The sequence below is a fragment of the Oncorhynchus mykiss genome, chromosome 20 (genome assembly GCF_057628025.1).
Source record: "Oncorhynchus mykiss isolate SJ-2025 chromosome 20, ASM5762802v1, whole genome shotgun sequence".
NCBI lineage: Eukaryota > Metazoa > Chordata > Actinopteri > Salmoniformes > Salmonidae > Oncorhynchus > Oncorhynchus mykiss.
In genome coordinates, this window is record NC_143041.1 from 46704493 (window position 1) to 46714946 (window position 10454).

The 10454-nt window shown below is 39.7% G+C and overlaps 1 protein-coding gene and 1 long non-coding RNA gene across 2 annotated transcripts in view; one reads left to right on the forward strand and one right to left on the reverse strand.

Moving 5' to 3' along the window:
* Positions 1-10454, forward strand: part of LOC118942075 (uncharacterized) — a 784985-nt gene that overhangs the window by 411100 nt on the left and 363431 nt on the right. The window lies entirely within an intron of this gene.
* The window catches only part of LOC110499560 (cadherin-related family member 1a-like), a 31247-nt gene that overhangs the window by 3157 nt on the left and 17636 nt on the right, over positions 1-10454 (reverse strand). Inside the window, exons 12-16 of the mRNA XM_090211957.1 lie at positions 9252-9404; positions 8680-8844; positions 6048-6115; positions 3567-3795; positions 2406-2660 (exon numbers count right to left, since the gene is read on the reverse strand). Of these exons, the coding sequence (XP_090068083.1) occupies positions 2406-2660; positions 3567-3795; positions 6048-6115; positions 8680-8844; positions 9252-9404 (870 nt within the window). The remainder of the gene's footprint in view (positions 1-2405; positions 2661-3566; positions 3796-6047; positions 6116-8679; positions 8845-9251; positions 9405-10454) is intronic.

Sequence of the window (10454 nt, forward strand, 5' to 3'; positions counted from 1 at the left end):
AGGGTTCGGGTTAGTTAAGGTTAGAAGGCTATGGTAAAGGTTTGGGTTAGTTAAGGTAAGGGTAAGATAACGTAGGTTTAAACTCTTTACAACCCAGTGATGCCCATGCTCACCACAGCCGTAGTCAGCAACAAAAAATAAATTGACCTAGAGCTAATTTCAGGTCTGCTGAGCACAAACTTGAACGTTGTGAAACTTCTGTGTAACTTCCTGCGCATGTCCTGTAAACACCGAGGCTGTGACCACTATAAGTTACAGTTTTAACAGTTGTCAAGTAGGCTGCTGTGGCTATTTGATCATAATGTAGGGCCTACCAGAGCGGCCTACCATCAAAAACTATGGAGAAAATGCATCCCATAATATGTTAACATGGAAATAGCTGTTCTATCATTCAGCCTACAGTAGCTGCCAATGCGTGGTGTTCAATGTAAGCCTACATTCCCAGAAAACATGCAGGGCTTGACATTAACCTGTTCATCTACGTGTCCTTCAGACACGGAGGTGACTGAAAATGTTGTTGTGTTGTTCGATGCAAAATACCACTTTACAAAATAAAATGCATTATTATTCCCATACCATTATTACAGAGTCAGACACATTATGCTCCCCTCTGCCTATTGGCTACTGAGCTTATTCAAGCCTGTATCAAAATACAACACTGCCACTTTAAGTAAAATTTTAAAAAGAAGTCATTTATCTGACTGGCTTTTCAAAGACATATAGAAATGTACATATTTTGGGCTCTTGTAGAAAGTATAAAAACAGTTATTTTGCTGTATTTGTTGACAGTCTCTCTCTTGTCGTGGTTTTAAACGTTTTGAAATCTTACAGTCTCAATTTTGCTGTAGATTTATTTTATGCCTGCTCACATCACTGCAGACATCCGATTGGCCAGCGGTTTATAGTGCACTTGATTTGCTCTCTGGGCCCACCAGACACGGTCATCTGAGACATCCGACTGGCCAGCGGTAGGTTTATAGTGCACTTGATTTGCTCTCTGGGCCCACCAGACACGGTCATCTGAGACATCCGATTGGCCAGCGGTAGGTTTATAGTGCACTTGATTTGCTCTCTGGGCCCACCGGGGAAGGCAGTTATTACCTTCAGACATAAGAAATGTTCAAAATGGCAACAGTTCTCCTAGCCAGCGCGCAGGGCAGCTGAATCAGGTGCACCAAGTACCACCGACAGCACAAGACTAAATAAATAACAATGAGTACAAGGTTTTATCATTGTTGTTGTTTTTTACAGACATGTTTGGCGATCGGAGATGGACCAGTCGATCGTGATCAACCGGTTCGTGACCACTGCTCTAGAAAGTTGAGTGAAAATTCAATCTCCTGCTTCTCTCTGTGGACTGATATTTCTAAGTGGCAGTCATGGGGAGCTGCAGCTTAGAGGGAACATTGGGTCAGCATTACGGTTAGATTAGGGTTAGGGTTATAACTCTACGGTTAGAGTTAGGTTAGGGTTAGGTTAAGGTTAGAGTTAGGTTAGGGTTAGGTTAAGGTTAGGGTTCGAGTTAGGTTAAGGTTAGAATTATGTTAAGGTTAGAGTTAGGTTAAGGTTAGAGTTATGTTAAGGTTAGAGTTAGGTTATGGTTAGGGTTAGGTTAAGGTTAGGGTTCGAGTTAGGTTAAGGTTAGAGTTATGTTAAGGTTAGAGTTAGGTTACGGTTAGAGTTAGGTTAAGGTTAGAGTTATGTTAAGGTTAGAGTTAGGTTAAGGTTAGAGTTATGTTAAGGTTAGAGTTATGTTAAGGTTAGAGTTAGGTTAAGGTTAGAGTTAGGTTAAGGTTAGAGTTATGTTAAGGTTAGAGTTAGGTTAAGGTTAGAGTTATGTTAAGGTTAGAGTTAGGTTAAGGTTAGAGTTAGGTTAAGGTTAGAGTTATGTTAAGGTTAGAGTTAGGTTAAGGTTAGAGTTATGTTAAGGTTAGAGTTAGGTTAAGGTTAGAGTTAGGTTAAGGTTAGAGTTATGTTAAGGTTAGAGTTATGTTAAGGTTAGAGTTAGGTTAAGGTTAGAGTTAGGTTAAGGTTAGAGTTAGGTTAAGGTTAGAGTTAGGTTAAGTTTATAACTCTACAGTTAGGGTTAGAGTTAGGTTAAGGTTAGAGTTATGTTAAGGTTAGAGTTAGGTTAAGGTTAGAGTTAGGTTAAGTTTATAACTCCACAGTTAGGGTTAGAGATAGGTTAAGGTTAGAATTAGGTTTAGGTTAGGGTTATAACTCTATGGTTAGGGTTAGAGATAGGTTTAGGTTAGAATTAGGTTTAGGTTAGAATTAGGTTTAGGTTAGAATTAGGTTTAGGTTAGAATTAGGTTTAGGTTAGAATTAGGTTTAGGTTAGAATTAGGTTTAGGTTAGGGTTATAACTCTACGGTTAGAGTTAAGGTCAGGAAACATTGAACTTACCGCCTCAGTGATGTCGATGTTGACCACGGCGGTAGTGCTAAAAGACGGAGACCCTCGGTCCCGGGCTTGGACCACCAGAGACCACCTGCAGTCCTTCTGCTTGGTGATGTTCTGCACGATCTCCATGGACTTGATGTACGACTTCAGGTTGATCTCTCCCGTTTCCGAGTTAATGTCGAAGATGTTGTCCGGCTCAGCTTGCATGATGGAATACTCAATGATGTTATTGGGGGACCCTGCATCGGCATCTATTGCCTGAATGAAATAAGGAAAAATCGGCAAAAACCAAACACATGACTTAAATATATACTGTATATATACACTGAAGCGGTTCTGGATACACTCACATTTTACATTTCAGGTAATTATCATCCAAACATTCACTACACAGTTTTGACTAGGGTCGTAACGATTCATACAGTGTATTTAGGATCGTAACGATTCATACAGTGTATTTAGGCTCGTAACGATTCATACAGTGTATTTAGGGTCGTAACGATTCATACAGTGTATTTAGGGTCGTAACGATTCATACAGTGTATTTAGGGTTGTAACGATTCATACAGTGTATTTAGGGTCGTAACGATTCATACAGTGTATTTAGGGTTGTAATGATTCATACAGTGTAATTAGGGTTGTAACGATTCATACAGTGTTTACTCGGACCAAACCGGACCGATGGCCAGTGAACCCCTAGGGAACACCTCTACACACCACACTGTACCTCCTTTAGGGATCTATAATTTACCCCCCTTTTCTCCCCGATCTTGTCTCATCGCTGCAACTCCCCAACGGGCACTGTAGAGGCGAAGGTCGTCCCGCGAAACATGACCTGCCAAACCGCACGTCTTAACACCCGGCCGCTTAACCCGGAAGCCAGCCAGAGGAAACGCTGGCGCCCGGTCTGCGACAAGGAGTAGCTAGAGCACAATGAGGCAAGTAAAGCCCCCCCCCCCCCCCCCCCCCGGCCAAACACTCCCCTAATCCGGACGACGCCGGGCCAATTGTGCGCTGCCCTATGGGACTCCTGGTCACGGTCGGTTGTAATACAGCCCGGGATCGAATCCGGATCAGTAGTGACGCCTCTAGCATTGCAGTGCCTTAGACCGCTGCGCCACTCAGGAGGCCACTCTCATCTTATCTTATAGCTACTGTACATACCTCTACTTTAACAGGTGCGCCAATGACCATGGTCCTCTCCACACGGCTGTCATCGAACTCTGGAACATGGTCATTGATGTCCAGGACAGTGACAAACACCTCTGCCAGGCTGTACTTTCCCTCTGTGTCCTCTGCCTTCACGTAGAAGTTGTACTTGGACTTGACCTCAGCATCCAGAATGGCCCAGGCCTGGGTGTATATGATGCCTGAAGACGGATGGATGAGAAACCTGGAATACACAACAGAGAGTGGATTGGCAGTATATTAGTAGTATATAGGGAGTGTAATGGCTGTATGATAGCCTTATATTGGCAGAATTTTAGCGGCATATTGGCAGTATATTAGCAGTATATTGGCAGTATTTTAGCAGTATATTGGCAGTATTTTAGGTGTATATTGGTAGTATACTGACAGTATGGCAGTATATTGGCAGTATATTGGCAGTATATTAGCAGTATTTTAGGAGTATATTGGTAGTATATTGACAGTATGGTAGTATATTGCCAGTATATTAGCAGTATATTGGCAGTATATTAGCAGTATATTGGCAGTATTTTAGGAGTATATCGGTAGTATATTGACAGTATGGCAGTATATTGGCAGTATTTTAGGTGTATATCGGTAGTATATTGACAGTATGGCAGTATATTGGCAGTATATTAGCAGTATATTGGCAGTATTTTAGGAGTATATTGGTAGTATATTGGTAGTATTTTAGGTGTATACCGGTAGTATATTGACAGTATGGCAGTATATTGGCAGTATTGTAGGTGTATATCGGTAGTATATTGACAGTATGGCAGTATATTGGCAGTATATTAGCAGTATATTGGCAGTATTTTAGGAGTATATTGGTAGTATATTGACAGTATGGTAGTATATTGCCAGGATATTAGCAGTATATTGGCAGTATATTAGCAGTATATTGGCAGTATTTTAGCAGTATATTGGCAGTATTTTAGGAGTATATTGGTAGTATATTGACAGTATGGCAGTATATTGGCAGTATTTTAGGTGTATATCGGTAGTATATTGACAGTATGGCAGTATATTGGCAGTATATTAGCAGTATATTGGCAGTATTTTAGGAGTATATTGGTAGTATATTGGCAGTATTTTAGGTGTATACCGGTAGTATATTGACAGTATGGCAGTATATTGGCAGTATTGTAGGTGTATATCGGTAGTATATTGACAGTATGGCAGTATATTGGCAGTATATTAGCAGTATATTGGCAGTATTTTAGGAGTATATTGGTAGTATATTGACAGTATGGTAGTATATTGCCAGGATATTAGCATCATATTGGCAGTATATTAGCAGTATATTGGCAGTATTTTAGCAGTATATTGGCAGTATTTTAGGTGTATATCGGTAGTATACTGACAGTATGGCAGTATATTGGCAGTATATTAGCAGTATTTTAGGAGTATATTGGTAGTATATTGACAGTATGGCAGTATATTGCCAGTATATTAGCAGTATATTGCAGTATATTAGCAGTATATTGGCAGTATTTTAGGAGTATATTGGTAGTATATTGACAGTTTGGCAGTATATTGGCAGTATATTAGCAGTATATTGGCAGTATTTTAGGAGTATATTGGTAGTATATTGACAGTATGGCAGTATATTGGCAGTATATTAGCAGTATATTAGCAGTATATTGGCAGTATATTGGAAGTATATTGGTAGTATATTGGCAGTATATTAGAAGTATATTGGCAGTATATTAGCAGTATATTGGCAGTATATTAGAAGTATATTGGTAGTATATTGACAGTATGGCAGTATATTGGCAGTATTTTAGAAGTATATTGGCAGTTACAGTTTAATCTTGGATTAAAACTTGTGGTAAAAACTTGTCAAGAAAGTCCTGTGGTTCAGATGCTGGATAAAGTTTTCTGTATTATCCACAAAGGTAATTATTTGTCCAGTACACATTTTGTATGTCCAATGTTGTTAAAGTGGCACATAATTCAGCCATTTTCAATCAACGTATTCCCTGTGAAAATTAACAAATACAAAGCAACCTGTTAACTTTAACACGTTTAGAATTAGACTTCCCGTGTCAAGACGGCTAGCAAAACTGGAAGATAAATTGACACTTGTTTTTTTCAATGTACTGCCTGCCTTGCTTTCCATAACAGAGCTCCAGCTGTCACATTGCATGTTAATTGGCCCTCTCTACATGAGGCATCCAAGCCTGGCAGGCTATTTCTTACCCTACAATCCAATTACGAGATTAACCAGTCAGTATCTTGCTGCCATCTTAGAAGAAGCTGGTACAGGGGAAAGGGGAGGAGCTACAGTCTACCAGCAGAGCCACAGATGTTACAAATAATGATATTGTATAAGTGATCATTTTTTTTGCCCATTTTGATCTATTCAACTGGCTCCAAAATCAACCGAGGAAGTGATTTTACACAGATCATCATGTCCGACAATCATTGGTGTTGGCAGGACTCTACTGCACTTACAGATCATATCTGGATCCATAGATGGAGTACTTGACTTCACCCCAAAGGCCAGAGTCTGGATCATTGGCCTGGAACGCAACCAAGGAAAAGGGAGTTAGAACACTGGAACGGAACATAGAAAAAGGGAGTTAGAACACTGGAACGGAACATAGAGTAGACTAGAGGAGAGAATTTAGAATGCTGATAGAACACTGGAACGGAATATAGAGTAGACTAGAGGAGAGAATTTAGAATGCTGATAGAACACTGGAGCACTAGAGTAGACTAGAGGAGAGAATTTAGAATGCTGATAGAACACTGGAACGGAACATAGAGTAGACTAGAGAAGAGAATGTAGAATGCTGATAGAACACTGGAACGGAACATAGAGTAGACTAGAGGAGAGAATTTAGAATACTGATAGAACACTGGAGCACTAGAGTAGACTAGAGGAGAGAATGTAATATGCTGATAGAACACTGGAACGGAACATAGAGTAGACTAGAGGAGAGAATTTAGAATGCTGATAGAACACTGGAACGGAAATTAGAGTAGACTAGAGGAGAGAATTTAGAATGCTGATAGAACACTGGAACGGAACATAGAGTAGACTAGAGGAGAGAATTTAGAATGCTGATAGAACACTGGAACGGAACATAGAGTAGACTAAAGGAGAGAATTTACAATGCTGATAAAACACTGGAACGGAACATAGAGTAGACTAGAGGAGAGAATTTAGAATGCTGATAGAACACTGGAACAGAACATAGAGTAGACTAGAGGAGAGAATTTAGAACGGAACATAGAGGATACAGTAGAAGTTAGAATGCTGGTAGAATACTGGAACGGACATAGAGGATACAGTAGAAGTTAGAATGATGGTAGAATACTGGAACGGAACATAGAGGATACAATAGAAGTTAGAATGCTGGTAGAATGCTGGTAGAATACAGGAACGGAACAAAGAGGATACAGTAGAAGTTAGAATGCTGGTAGAATACAGGAACGGAACATAGAGGATACAGTAGAAGTTAGAATACTGGTAGAATACTGGAACAGAACATAGAGGATACAGTAGAAGTTAGAATGATGGTAGAATATTGGAACGGAACATAGAGGATACAGTAGAAGTTAGAATGCTGGTAGAATACTGGAACGGAACATAGAGGATACAGTAGAAGTTAGAATGCTGGTAGAATGCTGGTAGAATATTGGAACGGAACATAGAGGATACAGTAGGAGTTAGAATGATGGTAGAATGCTGGAACGGAACATAGAGGATACAGTAGAAGTTAGAATGCTGGTAGAATACTGGAACTGAACATAGAGGATACAGTAGAAGTTAGAATGCTGGTAGAATACAGGAACGGAACATAGAGGATACAATAGAAGTTAGAATACTGGTAGAATGCTGGTAGAATACTGGAACGGAACATAGAGAATACAGTAGAAGTTAGAATGCTGGTAGAATACTGGAACGGAACATAGAGGATACAGTAGAAGTTAGAATGCTGGTAGAATACTGGAACGGAACATAGAGGATACAATATAAGTTAGAATGCTGGTAGAATACTGGAACGGAACATAAAGGATACAGTAGAAGTTAGAATGATGGTAGAATACTGGAACGGAACATAGAGGATACAGTAGAAGTTAGAATGCTGGTAGAATACTGGAACGGAACATAGAGGATACAGTAGAAGTTACATCAAGCTCACGAGAATTTTCGGGCTCTTCAAAAATAATCGCACCGGCAATAAACACTCAAACATTTTATTCATCCATAATTAATGTATAACCATATTATGGTATCCATTTATTGATAATATTAACAACTTATATTTTTGTGGACAATATTGTTGAGTAGGGAGTCCATTGGGACTCATCTCCTGAGAGAAGGTCATACAATGACTATCCATTAGCTGATTGGAACAGTGTGAGGATAAGGTCATACACGATGTGAGGGGGATTTCACCCCAGCAGGGGCTGTCTACTCAGCTCTATCCAATTCCCTGGGGGTGAGTAGCACACGGCCACACAAGGACATCACAGGGTAAAGGTCAATATGATGAACCCTAACGGGATTGTTTCCATCTCACCAAACTGTAATTCCTGCTAAACATTTACTAGTAGTAATATACCAGTACAAATAATAATACTGCTATGGAAGCAGATTCATGCCAAAATAAATAATAGTCCAATATGACCTTTATTTCAACATTGTTATCATCGTTGTTTCAATACTACTTTGTACTTCTTTCGGGCATGAATCTGGTTACACAGTTTCTGTTTACATTTTAGTCATTTAGCAGAGGATCTTATCTAGAGCGACTTATAGTGAAGTGTATTCATCTTAAGACAGTTAGTTGAGAATTGTATGGAGAAAGTAGGTTATCTCTACCAATTAATATCAACATTCAGTGACACTATGCTTGCAGGTCAATCAAGGTGTTAGTTCTCTCTCTCCTGGCGAAAAAAATATAACATTTTGTGGAACTCCTACAAGCCTGAAAAAAACCCTGCTTCCTTTCAGTTTCCAATTAACCTTAACCATTAATATTTATCTATCGGTGGATTATTGTTGGGGGATTACGTAACCATATTTAGCTGGCAGTGGCCTTTGAGTGGAGTTGAATAATCCAGATGTACTCACGGTGACAGACACAACGTTGGAGCCTCCGGGGGAGTTTTCCGGAATACGTGCGATGTAATACTCTGAGGTGAACCTGGGAGTGTTGTCATTGGTGTCCAAAAGATGAATCACAATATCAGCTGTCGCACTGAACCTCTCAGGGGTGTCAATCTCCACCGCTAGTAACTGTGTGTTTTTTTGGGGGGTGGGGGGAGGGGAGAAAATACATGTCAAATCTATCAAATACTCAGCGCTATTTCTGCTGTTGTACTAAAGTAACAAAATATATATTATGGAATGAACATGGCGATTGCAACGCCTAGGATTGTGGGTTGGATTCCCTCTGGAACCAAACATAAAAAAATATATGCAAGCATTACTGTAGGTCACTTTAAGTCACAATTATTCATATATTATATTAAGCAACTCATAGGTTATTACTGTATAATAACCATTATAATTTAACATGGAAATTTCTGCACCGTTTTATTTTGAAAAAGTTCAACCAAATCCATTTTTACAGTGTCCTTCCTAGGAGCAAATATTCAATATCCCAGTCTGTCATAGGTGCAGCTGAAGACAGTCTGAAATACCTTGTATGTTAAGGATTTGCCTTTTTCGTAATCGATGGCAGCGGAGTCTTCAACGATGACGGTGACCTGTGCTTCATTGAGGACCGTCTGGGGCACCACTCTGAGCACACGACCAGGCCCCACCAACCTCAGTTTAAATTTAGCATTCGCACCCTGTCAGAGAGAAGAAAAATAAAACACACCTACATGAGGCTGCCGTTGATGACAATATTCATGGCAAATACCAGAATCTTTTGACCTCTGTCTGATAACAGTCACTTTAATTTGGCCTATGGGGCTGAGGGAGAAAACTGTCAACGGATACAAGTAGAAAATATTATGTACTGTAAAAAAAACAAACATATTTAAAAAACGCAGACAAGGAAATCTGCTAAAATCCTGTTTTCTGGGAACATCGACATAATGATAATGATTCGCTGAATAAGGGATTAGGATATTTATTTCTGAAATGGGGTTACGTAATGTGACATACTGTCAACATACTGTTTCGGATGGATAAACAATCCTTTATGAAATCTAGATTTTAAAAATAAAATAGGGCCTTCAGAAATCAACCAGCAAACATGAATGAAACCATAGTCATGGTTGGATATATCAACACCTTAGTATCAGTCAAGAGGTCAGAGGTTAGGGTTCCACACGTTTTTAACCCTAACCCTATAGGGCTATCACAGTGGTTTCCATGAGAGTAAGAGGGGAAATAAATCAGGAATGGGTGATATAGTGTGATAGGGTAATGGGGTGATAGGGTAATGGGGTGATATACTGTGATATAGTGTGATAGGGTAATGGGGTGATATAGTGTGATAGGGTAATGGGTGATATAGTGTGATAGGGTAATGGGGTGATATAGTGTGATATAGTGTGATAGGGTAATGGGGTGATATAGTGTGATAGGGTAATAGGGTGATATAGTGTGATAGGGTAATGGGGTGATATAGTGTGATAGGGTAATGGGGTGATATAGTGTGATAGGATAATGGGGTGATATAGTGTGATAGGGTAATGGGGTGATATAGTGTGATAGGGTAATGGGTGATATAGTGTGATAGGGTAATGGGGTGATATAGTGTGATATAGTGTGATAGGGTAATGGGGTGATATAGTGTGATAGGGTAATGGGGTGATATAGTGTGATAGGGTAATGGGGTGATATAGTGTGATATGGTAATGGGGTGATATAGTGTGATAGGGTAATGGGGT